The sequence below is a fragment of the Eulemur rufifrons genome, chromosome 7, assembly GCF_041146395.1.
Source record: "Eulemur rufifrons isolate Redbay chromosome 7, OSU_ERuf_1, whole genome shotgun sequence".
NCBI lineage: Eukaryota > Metazoa > Chordata > Mammalia > Primates > Lemuridae > Eulemur > Eulemur rufifrons.
This window is the reverse complement of record NC_090989.1, coordinates 274,739,592-274,755,220: the sequence shown is the minus strand read 5'-3', so window position 1 is coordinate 274,755,220 and position 15,629 is coordinate 274,739,592. Positions and strand designations below refer to the sequence as shown.

Here is a 15,629-nt window from a genome sequence, read left to right as displayed (position 1 = left end):
TAAAAATTATCTTCCCCTCACAAAATGTCTCTTTGTCTTATGCATCCAATTGTCTTGAGTCTAGAAAACACTTGCATGTCTTGACCGGAGATATTGCTGCTCAGAATTCTATTTAAATTCCTCTAAATTTGTACGTATTCCTAAAAGAATAATGGGCTGGATCGTGACTTGACCTCACAAGGCTCAGTTGAGAAATTGAGACTGACCATAGGTGACACCTCGCTCCCCTATGTGAAGAGAGTCCCACCATCCTTTGCCTTTCTAACCCTATGTCTTCTTCCTGGAAATGGCCGGAGAAGCAATTCTGGAAAGCCCAATCCTGCCACATGCCTGTAGAGGGCAGTATAGCTGAACGCGAGATGTCCACCCAGAGAAGCCCCGGCAGGGTTAATAACTGGAAAAAGTGGGGGAACTGTGGCTGATGAAAAGAAATCACCTAGTGGAGAATAATGCCTGGAAAGGAAGTTGTCATTCTTTTCTTAAAGCAAGAGAGTAAAATTCTCAGCTCTTTCTCTCACATGTGGTGCCGAGTCATGGCCAATACACACAGATGCCCCAGGATTCACTTTCCCTGTCGGAGGAAGGGAACAAAAGCCATCCTACAGCAATTACCTGAGACCTTACATATGAGATTTGGAGAGAAGACATTGGAGTTCCTTGATGACCTGCCTAAATACTAGTTGGTTGGGATTATGTTAAAAAATAATGTTTTGATCACATATTGTTGTTTTGGTTGTCATGCTGATACTCTGTGACACTAAGAGGATTCCTGCCTTTCGACCTCACTAGACATATTGTTACTGTCAGCTCACAGCTGCTACATTATTGCCATAAACCAGGGTGACACCATATTGTTAAAACAAATACCTAGGTATGAGGGAGACACGTTGCTGTTGTCCACCTAGTACTTTGCAGTCTACTTTGCCCTTTTGACTACAGCAGATATCAATATGTTTGCAAAATGCTACAACAGGCATTCAAAGAATCACAACAATGCCCAAAAGGGGAGTATTGGCATGACATGGTTATTACCTATCAATGATGATTTCACCCTGGAACTGCCAAAAATAATGATTATGGGAAGCCTTTGGGATTCTTGAAGCGTATCTGGGAATTGAATATGTTCACCCTGCAATCTCTTGAGGAACACAGTACTTTTTGGTGCTCGTGGTTTACTCAAATTGGGCTTCTGCCACAAATACTCATGGCAGCCGCACTTGTGATCACATACCCAATGTCTGCTGTTGCAGCTGGAACTGGGACAACTCTCATAACTTCCCAGTGGGTAAATCATGTAAAACTTCATTCTGCCTCCACACCGAAAATCCAGCACTAAGGAGCCCCTAACAACATCAACATCCCTTGAACCCAAAGAACATAGAATGCTAATCTACCTTCATCACTAGTCTCTGGACTAGTGCGTGCACACACATACACACTCACACACGCCACAAACTACACCTTTCCTCTGCCTGAAAACTGCTGCCCCCCCCCCCAAACTAAGCTATCCCACACCAAAAAACAAAAGAGCATTTCACTTCCATAGACACCCTCATCTTCCGAAATACTCACCACTGTCCCTACACGCTAGTCACCCACAAATGGGGAGCTGAGTCACACTTCTGAGACGTGACCGTGAAGCCTGGGAGGCTCTGGGAATATTCTCAACACCAGGGAAGAGACACTGGCACGTTCCGTCCCCTGGGGTTGTGCTTCATTTTCTAACTCGGAGAAGGCACAGAGCGAGTTCCCTGAGGGACCAGCAGGCAGAGAGAACACCCTGCTCTCCCGGAGCACAGAAGGCCCCCAGGAGGCCTGGCAGAGGAAGGCTCAAGCACCGCGGTGGGGGAGAGGTCTCCAGACCACGTAATCCTCACCCCGTGGCTCCGGGTGACTCTGCCTTCTGAAATCAGGAGTCGGGAAGGTGCCGGGGCCAGAGGTGGGGAATGAGAGGAATCTGAAGCCGTGTCGGGAAAACCTGTGACCCCTGTCAACATCTGCTCCCCTCCTTGTTCCCCTATAGGCCGTTGGTGAGGGGGCTGCCAGGAGCCTGCAGCCTTTAGCTGAAGTGTGGATTCTGAACAAATTGGCAGACATGGCACAGAAAGCGCTTCTGCCCCAGAGAGACCGCAGTGGAGAGAAGACATCTGGCTGGAGGAAGCACCGTGACTAAACTGGCACCGCGTACAGCCCCATCTATCAGGTACGCCCGCCTCACGAACAGTGGCGTCCAAAGTGTCTGTGAGTCAAACCTTGGCAAAAATCATTCCGAGTGCTTTTACAAGCCATCAGTAAATCAGGAAAGGGTTACCCATGTGTTATTGTCCAAATGAAGCCAACGAAATCAAGCATTTTCCATGTATACAAAAAGGAGTGGGTGGTCACTATGACTAAGCCTCCGGTTTTCGAATGTTTGGTTAACCTAAGTGCAGACGAGGCAAGCTTCCAACATCGAACCACGACTGGTTACTTCACTAAAATGGTTTTTCTCTGCCTCATAGTGTAAGTCGCTAATGTTTGGGTACTGGCCACCTGCCAGGCATGGTGCTTTTACCTGCTTTGGTTCATTGAGTCCTCCCCACAACTCTGAGATAGGTGCTCCCATTATCCCCACTTTACAGTGTCGCAGGGAGGCTGGTGACTTGTCCTATACCCCTGGCCTGATGAGGGGCAGGACCACATCCCTAAAAGTGGACCAGAGCCCATTCTCTTAGCCTCCATGCACACGACCTCTTTCCATGGAGAAGTCAAGAGGCCCAGGTTCCATTCTTGACTTTGTAAATAAAATGTCTCCATAAAAATATCACGATCATTCAGGTCTTGCCTCCCATCGGGCCTCAATTTCTCCTTTCTTTGCAATGAGGGAATTGGACCCCATCATCTCTAAGAGTTTCTCCAGCTCACAGCCCCTAGGAGTCTGTTTCAAAGTTGGAGCAAAAAGAAACAAAGAGGCACCTTCAAGAAGACGTGGCCCCTGCCATGCGTGGCTGCTCTCTGCTCTTGCGTGGTTACGTGGAGTGCTGCTCTTTAGACAGCGGCTTGAGGTCCGTCGCATTTCACCCTTCCATCTGTTCAGAATCCTGAATGACCATCCAGGCATTCTTTCATTCTGAAAATATTTATCAAGGGACCATTGTGTTCCAGGCACCGTGCCAGGTGGGGTGGGGTAGCAGGGAACCAGATGCAGTCCGTGCGCTTGGGCAGCCCACAGTCTAGTGGGGAAGACGGTGTTGTGAGTGCTAAGACTAGTTCCGTTTTGTGTGCAAGAGGGGCACGGATCCAGAACTGGGGGAGGAACATCAGGGCAGGCTTCTGAAAGGATGTGACATCCAATCTGAGCCTGAAGGGTGAGGACTCATCAGCAGGGCTAACAGAGGGGAGGATGGGCATCCTCAGGTAGATGGAATGGTGCATCCCTAAGGCAAGAAGAAGCAAGGGAGCACGGAACGCAAGGGGGAATAGGGAGGAAGGCAGGAGATGAGGCCGCAGAGCCCAGCGCGGGAAGCTAAGTGAGCGGCGGAAGGAGCTTGGCCTCCCGTCTGCAGGTAGCAGGAGGCTCAGGCAGTGCAGAAGTGGCTGGGCTGGCAGAATTGGGTTTGGTTGAATCGTGTCCCCCCAAAAAGACATGTTGGATTCCTAATCCCTAATTCCTCAGAGTGTGGCCTTATCTTTTATTTGGAGATGGGGCCCTTAAAGAGGGAATCAAGTTAAAATGAGTCATTAGGGTGAGGCCTAATCCAACACGACTGGTGTCCTTATAAAAAGAGGAAATTTGGACGTAGAAACAGAAACACGCATGCATGAGGGAAGAGATGTGAAGGGGCGCAGGAGCAGACAGTTATCCCCCAGCCAAGGAGAGAGGTCAGAGCACATCCCTCCCGCACAGCCCTCAGCAGGAACCAGTACTGACAACACCTCCGTTTCAGACTTCAGCCTCCAGAACTGTGAGACGACAGACTCCTGTTGTTTACACCACTCAGTTTGTAAGACTTCATTAAGGCGGCCCTACCAAATTCATGCAATGACTTATCTGCATTTTGTAAAAATTGATCTGCCTACAGTGTAGAGAATGGGTTGAAAGGGGACAGTCTTGTCTGCCAGGAGACCAGTTTGGAGGCAAGAGATGACAAAGGTCCCCGTGAGGGAGGGCAGGAAGGGCAGAGACCGAGAGGCTGACAGACTAGGAGACCTCACAGAGGCAGAGTCTCCAGGCTGCAGTCACAGGCTGAGTACGGGACATGAGAGAAAATGAGGACCAAGGGCTGTGTCCAGTCCACGTTTGTAGCTCAGGTAAACATGTGACCAGAGCAACGTCTAGCCAACCACCTCAGCAGGAATCTCAGGCACAAGCTCTGTGCAAATAGGTAAATGAAGGATACACTGCATAGTCACCACCTTTAGCTTAACACCCACTTCTGGCTTTTACCTTGACGTGCCCCCCGCTTCAATGCCAGGATAGCTTCATTTCTTCAACAAACATTTACTGACCACCCACACCGTGCCAGAGACTGTACCAAGCTTTGGGAACACAATGGTGAGATGAAGGAAAGAGGGTTCCAGTGTATTATAAAGACAGATATTAATCACATTGATAAATGAATAACTACACACTGTGATAAGAGCTAGAGAGCATACAGCAGGTGACTTGATCCAGAAAAGTGAAGGCTGAGCTGATATCCAAAGGACAATAGACAAGTGGAGAAGCACCTGGGACAAGGATGTCCTGAGCCAAGGTGGGAAGGGACCTGGCACAGGTGAGGGACCAGATAAAGTCCCTGGGGAAAGCAGGCATGGGATGAAGCTGGAGGGGCTAGTGAGCATTTATCCTAGGGCCTGGGAAACCATCAAAGGGATTTGGAATTCCACAGTAGGGACTCAACAAGTATTCATTAAATGAAGAAGGACTTTGTACTGGGTTGAGTCGTGTCCCCCCAAAATTCATGCCCACCGGAACCTCAGAATGTGACCTTATTTGGAAATAGGGTCTTTGTAGATGTAATCAAGTTAAGATGAGGTCATACCAGATTAAAGTGGGCCCTAATCCAGTGGCCAGTGGCCTTGTAAAAAAAGAGAAATGTGGACACCGAGAGGAAAATGCCACGTGAAGTCACAGAAACCAACACAGGGGAAGGCGGCTGTGTGCAGGGCAGAAGCAGAGATTGAAATGAGGCATCCACCAGCCCAGGAACACCAAGGATTGCCCACGGCCACCAGAAGCCAGGAGAGAGGCATGGAACAGGTTCTCCCTCAGAGCGTTCCAAAGGAACCAACTCAGCTGACACCCTGATTTTGGACTTCTAGCCTCCAGAATTGTGAGAGAATAAACTTCTATGGTTTTACACTACCCAGGGTTATGGTACTTGTAACAGCAGCCCTAGAAAACTAAAACAGACTTTAACCTAGAGAGTTAGATGACCGAATGTTGATTGGTAAAAGATCACTGTAGCTGCAGAGGATGGGTGGGGACAAGGTGTCGAGAGGGGATGTGGAAACACCAAATACGTCACTGGGACGATACTGCAGTAACCTAGGTGGGAAACCGTGGCCTTCGCCGGAGTGCCGGTGGGAGAGATGAAAAGAGTTACGAGACTCTAGAGACATTTACGAGCTAAAATCATGGGGATCCTTGAAGAAATAAAAAGCCCATGGTGATGGATAACAGATAGAATGGGAGAAAATGGAAAAATTTGTTCTAATTCCAGCAACACCTGGCCCCCTCATGCTTCTAACCCTGGCCCCCTGCATTTGCACAGCCAAAAGTCCTTTCCAGTTCCCTCTGCCTTTTGCCTCACTCAGCCCCTGCTGCTATTAATAGTTTCTTCTCTATCAGATATTTATTAGTTCCTCTGACATATATCGTGTTTGTGGCTTACACACTGCTTTTACATACATGCTCTTCGCACGAGAGCATTAGAAGCAGGTTTTGTTTTATCTTATGTATGAGGAAAGTAAAACTTGGTGGTGATTTTGCCAAAACTATTGTCAGTAGATGGTGGGGCTAGGATTCGAACCCACACCTTCCATCTCTACACCCCAGGTACTTTCCTCTGCCCTGACACAGAACAACACAGTAGCAGTCAACATGCAGCTCCAGAAAGGTCCTGTCTCTAGCAACTGCAGTAAGGGACTACATCGCAACATGGATTTTGAAAGCTTGCAAGTCACTGGAATAAAGCTGTTCCAGCAGAAAACTTCCATATTGAAAAAAGCACCCTGCGCATTTGTCTCTGGTGTAAACTTCTGAGGCTTTACTAAACTGTGAGGAGATGTTGCTTTATATTTAAGACCCATCCTGGTTGGGATCCAGGCTCTGACCCTTCCAGGCTGCATGGTCTTGAGAAAAGCACTTCACAACTTTAACCTTGGTTTTCTTATCTATTAAAAGCAAATACTCTGGAGAATTAGCTTGTAGGATTGCTTTGAGTAATACACATAAAATACTTAGCTCAGTGCCTGACACACAGTAAGGATTCAATATGCCTTAGACATGACTGTTCTTACTCGCCTTCATTGCATATTCATTTTCAAATCATACAAAGCACAAATATTTCTTCTACAAAGTCTCACAAACTTGAGTGAAGAGTGGTCAAATAATAAAAAATACAAGGGCTGCAAGATTTTGCAAAGAAATACAAAATAGCTGCTTTCAGGAGCACCTGACAGGGAAGGGGATTTGGGCAGGAAGTAAAGGAGAGGATAAAGCAAGATAAGAGGAGGAGGAGGAGGAAGAGGGGGAGGAGGAGGAGGAGGGGGAGGGAGGTATTTACTATCCCCACATTGTAGATAAGGACACCAAGAATCAGAGGTCAGGTAACCAGCCCAAGGCTGCCCAGCCAGAAAGTGAAGGAGATGACTTTAAAATATATGCTCTGAGCAAAAACAGGATGCCGTGCTATGCTGCTTTCCAGTGTGTTCATCTCTACATCTGTAGCATTTTATTGCACTTTTATTTAAAAGTTGGCCTTTCCCACTAGTCTGCACCATCCTTAAGCAAAGGAACTGGGAATTACTCACCGTTGTAATCCCCATGTTGAGTTCTCAGTGAGTAGTTGATATTACACAACAGTGTTGAATAATTGTGAGTGCATGACATCCCCAATGTCTAGGAATCCTGTAATAGAGAGGTTCATATACCAGATAGCTTCTTAGCGTTTCAGTGTAAATGTTGGCTCCAAAAGGGTGACCATAAACACCATGGGCTCATGTCAGCATTATTTACCCGATTCACTTAGTTGTTTGGGTTTTCTGTTTGTTTCGTTTTGTTTGCAAGGATAGCAGAGAGGTGAGCCACAATCTGACATATCTGAATGATATTGATGAGGAACTGGAGGAGTGTGCATCCCTGAGGTCCTCCTGGGCTTCTTTCCAAGGGGAAATCCATTCTCTGATGTCCCTGCATTTAGGTTAAACTTAATTATTGTGCAACTTATTTTTGTGGACTGTGGAAGGGAAAACAGAATAATGGACCATTTATAGGAATCCTAAGAGAGACAAAAATAAATTGAAACTTGTTCAATTGAAAATTCTAGGATTTTCTATGTTTCTTGGTGTACACAGGATCATGAAAGGGGTCAACCAAACCGGCAGTGTCTCTGAGTTCATCCTCCTGGGACTCTCCTCCCGGCCCGAGGACCAGAAGCCGCTCTTTGCCCTGTTCCTCGTCATGTACGTGGTCACCATGGTGGGGAACTTGCTCACCATCCTGGCCATCCGCTCCGACCCTCAGCTGCAAACACCCATGTATTTCTTCCTCAGCATCTTGTCCTTCATTGACATTTGCTACACAACCACCATCGTTCCCAAGATGCTGGTGAACTTTCTGTCGAAGAAGAAGTCCATCTCGTATGCTGAGTGCATGGCTCAGATGTATTTCTTCTTGGCTTTTGCCAACACAGAAAGTTACCTCCTGGCAGCCATGGCCCTCGACCGCTATGTGGCCATCTGTGACCCCTTCCACTATGTCACCACCATGAGCCCCCGCCGCTGCGTCCTGCTGCTGTCCGTCTCCTGCTCCATCTCTCACCTGCACTCTCTCCTGCTAGTTCTTCTGATAACTCGGCTTCTCTTCTGTGACGCCAATGTTATCCACCACTTCCTCTGTGACATCAACCCTCTGCTGAAATTGTCCTGCTCCTCCACGTTTGTCAACGAAATTGTAATTAACACAGAAGGACTGATAACCTTGGTGACCCCCTTCATATGCATTGTCATCTCTTACCTACGAATCCTCCTTGCTGTTCTTAAAATCCCCTCAGCCGCTGGGAAGCGTAAAGCCTTCTCCACCTGTGGCTCCCACCTCACCATGGTGACCCTCTTTTACGGCAGCATAATCTATGTTTATTTCCGGCCCCTGTCCACCTACACCGTCAAGGACCGAGTGGCAACAGTCATCTACACGGTTTTGTCCTCCATGCTTAACCCGTTTATCTACAGCCTGAGGAACAAAGACATGAAGCGGGGCCTGCGGAAGCTGATGGGCAGGAGGGAGTCCTAGGCAGCACCTCCACGGACAGGCCCAGGAGAAACTCTTCCGTGGGCCTCGTTTCTGCTGGTTCCTGGTGTATACATCCAGCTACCAGAGGTTAGCATACCTAATCCAAGTGCTTTATAGGAAATGGTACAGATGACAAGACTAGAGTGTTGTACCCAGGCTTATACATTCGGATCCATCAATCAAGGCAGCCTTACCCAGGCCTCCTGATTGGCCCAGGGTCTTTGTACCCAACCCTAATTCCCCCTTCCATTCTCTTTTCCTAGTCAGTCCTTCCGAGTGCAGATGAAAATTAATATTTTTCATTAATTTTTCTTGACCAAATTTCTCCTTGTTCAATAATTCTGAGCCCCCAGTATTCTTACATTTTTCAAGAAATAGCTACAACCAGTTACTCACTTTGCAGCAGTTTCCTGCAATTACACAAGGTGGTAGAGTGTATACGTGTGGTGTGGTGTGTGGAATGTGTGTGTGCATGGAGGTGCACATACATGTTGTTGTTTTCCCTGTCAGATTAGGACTCCTCCGCAGCAGGGACAGTTTCTTGCCCACCAGGAAGAGCATAGATGATATTTCCTCCTTTTTTTGAATCTCTCTTGGCACAGTGTCCTGGGTCCTGAGCCCAGCACATAATCAATTGTTGACTCATCTTCAGAATATGTAAAAAGCTCCTACAAATAAACACAAAAATGGGCAGGAGACTTGGATAGGGACTTCATAGAAAAGAGAATATCCAAATTCTCTTTGGACCAATGAATATGAAGAGAGGTTCAAGATACCACTAAACATCCACCAAAATTTCTAAAATGAAAGGCAAAAAATGAAAACTCTAGTCCAGATTAAGGAGCAATCGATACTTTTCTTCACTACTGGCAGGAATGTAGATTGGTACCACTTTGGAAAACTGACAGTATCTACTAATATGAACATAGGCACACGTTATGACCCAGCAATCTCACTCCTAGGAATATACCCAACAGATATGCATATATTCACTAAGGAACATATATTAGGATATTTGACTGACCGAGCACAGTGGCTCACATCTATAATCCCAGCACTTCCAAGAGGCCAGGGCAGGAGGATTGCTTGAGCCAGGAGTTTGAGGCCAGCCTGGGCAACACAGCAAGACCCCATCTCTAAAAAAAGAATTTAAAAATTAAAAAAAGATTAGCTGGGTGTAGTGGGACATGCCTGTAGTCCCAGCTACTGGCGAGGCTGAGCCAGGAGGATGGCTTGAGCCCGAGAGTTCAAGGTTGCAGCGAGCTGTGATTGCACCACTGCACTATAGGCGACGGAGTGAGATGCTATCTCTTAAAAAAAAAATGAGCGCGAAGGTTTCCTGCTGGTCCCACAGCACTGCTTAAGGTGTCAGAGGATGTGACTGGTGGGGCCTGCAGCAGCTCATGGAAGATGCTTGTCCGCCTGGGTACGACAACCCTGGTGCTGGTGCAGAGATGCCATGAGTGTTGCCCACAACCACAGGTGGAAAAAAATCTAAAATCTCCTCAAAATGTAGAGGTCAACATCATAGATGACAACTTTATCCTAAAGTGGAACAGGAGCAATGAGTCTGTCAGAAATGTGACATCTTCGGCAGATTATCAGATACCTGGAATGGATAACTGGACAAAATTATCTGGGTGTCGACATATTACTAATACTAAATGCAACTTTTCTTCCCTCAAGCTGAATGCTTATGAAGAAATTAAATTGAGTAGAAGAGCAGAAAAAGGAAATACTTCTTCGTGGTATGAGGTTGACTCATTGATACCATTTCAAAAAGCTCAATCTGGTCCTCCAGAGGTACATTAGAAGCTGAAGATAAGGTGAAAATAATAAATCTCTCTCCTCTTGGGACGAAAGGTAGTTATCTCGTAGGTGTTGTATAGCTCAAGCTCTACACATAGCCTAGTTATCTGGAAAAACACTCAAGTGCAGAAAAAAGAACTGAAACTGTTTATCCCAGAGATAGAATTTATAAACTCTCACCAGAAACCACCTATTATTTAAAAGCTAAAGCAAGACTACGTTTGCAGAGGGAAGTTGGTGTCTATAGTCCAGTCTATTGTATAAACACCATGTTGAAAATAAACTGCCTCCACCAGAAAATACAGAAGTTGATGTTAAAAATGAGAGCTGTGTTCTTAAATAGGATTACACACGTGCAAACATAACCCTTCAAGTTCCGTGGCTCCCTGCCTTTTTAAAAAACCATCCTGGGAACCATTCATATAAATGGAAACAAACACCTGACTGTGACGATGTTGAAACTACCCAGTATGTCTTTCCTCAAAATGTTTTCCCAAAAGGTATTTACTTTCTCTGTGTATAATACAAGCATCCAGTGGAAATAACACGTCTCTTTGGTCTCAAGAGAAAAAAAACTTGACACTGAAATACAAACTGTCATACTTCCTCCAGTCATTAATGAGAAATCCACTAGTGAATCACTGCGTGTCTACATCTGTGCTCCAAAACAGTCTGGAAACAGTCCTGTGAACTAGCATTACCCGCTAAGTTACGAAATCATTTTTTGGAAAAACACATCAAATGCTGAGAGCAAAATTGTAGAGAAAAAAACTGATTTTACGATTCCTAACCTGCAGCCGCTGGCTGTAGATGGTGTCAAAGTGAGAGCACACCTTGTGGAAGTGTTTTTAGAAATATTGTGTGTGAGAAAGCAAAACCAAGAAATACGTGCAGAACCTGGCTTATCGCTGGCATTTGCACTGCATTATTTGATCTGCTGGTTGTCATTTATGCTGTGAAAGTCCTCTTTTCTCTCAGTATTTCTCTGAACAGCCATTAAAGAATCTTCTGCTTTCGATTTCCGAGGAACAAACTGAAAGATGTTTTACCATTGAAAATCTAAACACGATTGCTACAGTAGAAACTCACCAAATTGATGAAGATCGCAAAAAATCCAGTTCCCATACTTGTCAAGATTTAGGAAACAATTCTAAAGAAGATGAAAATAGTGGAAGTAAAACAAGTGAAGAACTAGAACAGGAAACTGTATGACCAGAAATGAACTCTACGAAATATTAGATTATTTTGAGGGAGTTATACTGGGAGCTTGAGCTCTTTCCTCCTCTCAGTAACTATAAAGAGGATATTTGCTCATTGGGGAAGAAAAAACGTCTTCAGATCATACATTCTAACAATACAGGCAAGCACGTAACCATTTAAAATGAAATTACAGGAGTTGGGAGAAAAGTTTCCTACATTCTTTCCTGTATGTAAAACCTTGAAAGACCTGTTATCGGACTTGTCTTTGACAAGATGAGTCAAATCCAGAAGATGGACAGCTCAGGTCCCATGTGCCAGCTGTGCTCTGTGGCTAAGCATGGCACTTGTGTTCCTGTCACCCACCACCATGGATGCTGCTGGCTACTGTGTGTGTCGTCTATTCGTTCTTTGTGCCCAGTGTTATACTTCATTCTTTTTCAGGACATATTTAGAATCTTTGGTCTTTTCTTTTAACACTGAGGTAGGCCCTTAGGAAATTCATTTAGACACCATTATCACTTGGTGTTCTGAAATGTTGCTCACCCTAGCAAACAGCCACAGATGCCAGAAACATGATCCTTAATAACGTTCAGGGAATTCTACCCATTTACTCCAGACCATTGGCTTCTCCACCACAGTTACCTGTCCCCGACGTGGTCTAGGATGAAAACCAGGTAACCTTTTACTATGCATTAAGACTTCTTGATCCATAACTTATTAGAACAATCTCTTCTGGTTAGAATTTGCAATTACTGAAGTCATAGAAAATGGGTTACTATCTAATTAGGGAAGTCGTTGTTTTATTTTAAGATCTTAGAGTGTGTACAAATTAGTCACAGTGTAGGCAAAGAGTCTTGGGACCAGAAAATGCTAATGATAGAAGAGACAGAAAAAGAAGTAGAATTCAGTAGGAAAGAAGCAGGTAAATTTGGTGAAAAAATAAGAATAATGTATATAATCAACTTTTAATTATTAGCTCACTATATTTGTTTGTTTTTACAGCTCATCTGGTCACTTTAATACCAGGCCAACTTCTCTGTACCATCTAGCAGTGCTCAGGTACCCCTTCCGTTCTGCCTGTATGTACTTAAGAAAATACAAATTATTGAATGTCAAGGTGAGGGGAAAAAATGTAACTAGGAAGAAAAATTACACAATGCTTTCCAAAGTCAGCTATAAGTTACTTTTAAATTACTTGATATTCGGAGTTACCCACAGATATCCTTTATTGGTAGGAGGTCTAGAAATTCTGATAGCCTCTAGGGCAGAATCCTCCCTTCCATTGTTGCAGCAGGGACCAGAAAAAGAGAAAGGAGATGAAGTTGCAGAGAGGGTGCTGAGGAGTGTCTGTCATTAAGGCCAGTTTCACTTATGCAGCTGTCTCTGCTAACAGGATCATCCTGGTGGCAGGAAAGGCCGAAACCCCTAGAGAGGGCTGGGACGCTCAGCACATCCTGGGCATACACACGAGTCTGCAGACCACACCTGCTGCCGCCGCTTCCTAGGTCATTCCAGGAGGGCATAACGGGCCATCAAGGAGACCCAGGAATCTCCTTTGAGACACAGCTCTCTGCTGGAGAAAGCTTTTCGTGTTTCGGAACAGAGGAGTTTGGTTTGAAGCACATCTGCTGGGGTGGCCTTACATTTGTAAAGGCCCTGTCACTTAGGAAGTTTGCCTCCTTAAAGAAGAGACTGGGAATGCACCATGACTCCCTGCCACCACTGCCTTTCAGGCTGTACCAACTCATTGATCCAGGCCTGTGTTCACCACAGGGAAAAAGCTGCTTCAGACTGGACATCCTAAAAAGAGACAGTGCTGTTATAGGATGTGGAGAAGGGAAAGCACAGACATTAGCATTAAAAGACACCGGTGGAATTGTTAGGTCCCTAAGATATAGGAACACTTCTCTTAAAGTTTTGAGACCTATGGTTTCTGGAGAACAAGCACTTGAGCAACAGGAAAAACAAACAAACAAACAAAAAAAACCAAAACCTTTATTTTTGCCTTGTCTTCTAGACATGAAAAGGCAGTTCTATTATGTTCTACATGTTGCTTAATCAGGATGTGCTTAGTCGTAAGGTGATAAGTATTTTTTCTGAACAATAGTTGACTTAGAAATACCATGTACTTGGGGGCACTAAGAAACTGCCTCAAAATTATTATGTTGACAGTTCCTGGAGAAACTGGATATAATCTAAGAATTTATGTGAAAGACTTGTATCATTAGAGCCAGAAATAATGTTATATGGACATATAATACTATTAACATTAATATATATGCATGTATATATGTGAATAGTAAAATGGGCCTATAAACACAGACAGATGTACGTGTGTACGTGTGTATCCCTACCGGGATAGGGAGAGGCGAGAGGAATAGAGGGAAGGAGACGGCCAAATTGGTCCTAGAGCAGAAGAAAGTTTTTTAAATGGTGTATACTACAATTGTTTTTTAAAAAAGGTTTTTCAGAGACAGAGTTACCCCAGAGGATCAGACAAGAAGATACCAGGACCACACCCTACTCTGGGAACTACACCTTGCTTTAACCGCCACCAACTAGGTCACTGGAGTCAAAAATTCCCCAGGAGACCCCCACCAGGACCGTGCCCTTGCTATAAAAGGGAGGGGCACTAGAAGTGAGACTGCCCTCTCCTCGAAAAAGGGGATCACACTCACCTTCTGGAACTGGTGGGCCCCCTGAGCCAACATTCTTCATACCCACAGACCCTCTAGATTACTTCAGTCTGATGGACAGATCCCAGCTTGGGAACAAGCTCAACTTCATCACACCTGGATGACTGAGCCCTAACTCTCTCTCTCTCTCTCTCTCTCTCTGTTGCAGGTAAGCAAACTGATTTTAATAGACACTGGAGCCACTTACTCTGCTTTTCCTAAATTTTTGAGACCTCTGTTTCCCTCCCCTATCTCCATCATCCGTGTAGTAATTAAAATACAAAACCTCCTAGGTACCTCGCAGCTCCTCTGCTCACTGTGAGATCAAGTCTTTTCTCACTCCTTTCGGTACTTCCCAATTGTCCTCCCTCCCCCTGACTAGGAAATAATCTTAAGGTTAAGTCAGACACCTAACTCCTTTAACACCACAGGCTTCCTTTCTCAGACTCTTGGAAAAGACTTAACATTTTCACTGACTCTAAATATGCCTGTGATGTCTTTTACTCTCATATAGCTATTTGCAAAAATAGGGACTTCTCACTGCTCAAAGTACTTCTGTCAAACATGCTAACCTTATCATACAACTCATACAGGCAGCTCCTCTCTCCATTTGGGGAGGAATTCCCATTCGGGTTGGAAGCCTCAACCATTTGGAAGAGTAGGACTGTTTGTATTTGACAGTCCCCAGACTGACTTGTTAAGCTACAGTCCATTTGGTATATGTGAAATCCTCTGTCTTTACCATTTGGGATATTATGCCATTTGGACCTAAGACAAATTTGAAGGACAAGTTACATCAAGGAAAATTCAATGCTCAAGTGGTCAATCTGCCACTATAGGTTTAAAACAGAGTTTGTTAAGCTCTCTATATCTCTATATTTTCTTTTCTGATTGAGATAAAATTCATTTGAAACTAAAAACAAAGATAGAATTTGGTTTTCCCTTTTAAATAAGATTTCCATAAGATATTAATAAAATAACAAAAGATTAAGTTCCCCTTTTAAAAGGGGTGGGAGAAAAAGGAGTAAACTTTTTTGCCTCCTTATAAGCTGTGTCTCCTGTCTATCAAAGAATAAAGTTTTTGCCTTCTAAAATCTTTTTTTTTTTCCTCAGTACTTTTTTTTTTTTTTTTGAGACAGAGTCTCACTTTGTTGCCCGGGCTAGAGTGAGTGCCGTGGCGTCAGTCTAGCTCACAGCAACCTCAAACTCCTGGGCTTAAGCGATCCTACTGCCTCAGCCTCCCGAGTAGCCGGGACTACAGGCATGCGCCACCATGCCCGGCTAATTTTTTTTGTATATATATATTTTAGTTGTCCATATAATTTCTTTCTATTTTTAGTAGAGACGGGGTCTCGCTCTTGCTCAGGCTGGTCTCGAACTCCTGACCTCGAGCGATCCACCCGCCTCGGCCTCCCAGAGTGCTAGGATTACAGGCGTGAGCCACCACGCCC

General features: G+C 44.9%; 1 protein-coding gene and 1 pseudogene across 1 annotated transcript; both read left to right on the top strand.

The window, feature by feature from the left end:
- The first annotated feature begins 7,561 nt into the window (after positions 1 to 7,561).
- Positions 7,562 to 8,494, top strand: OR1L8 (olfactory receptor family 1 subfamily L member 8). The gene has a single exon (XM_069474628.1). It carries the CDS (start codon positions 7,562 to 7,564, stop codon positions 8,492 to 8,494), a length of 933 nt encoding a protein of 310 aa, XP_069330729.1.
- A 1,494-nt stretch (positions 8,495 to 9,988) lies between these two features.
- LOC138387539 (interferon alpha/beta receptor 1 pseudogene) lies at positions 9,989 to 11,515 on the top strand (annotated as a pseudogene).
- Positions 11,516 to 15,629: the final 4,114 nt, after the last annotated feature.

Coding starts and splice junctions, on each gene's coding strand:
- OR1L8 (XM_069474628.1), top strand. CDS start 7,562: ATGAAAGGGGTCAACCAAACCGGCAGTGTCTCTGAGTTCATCCTCCTG.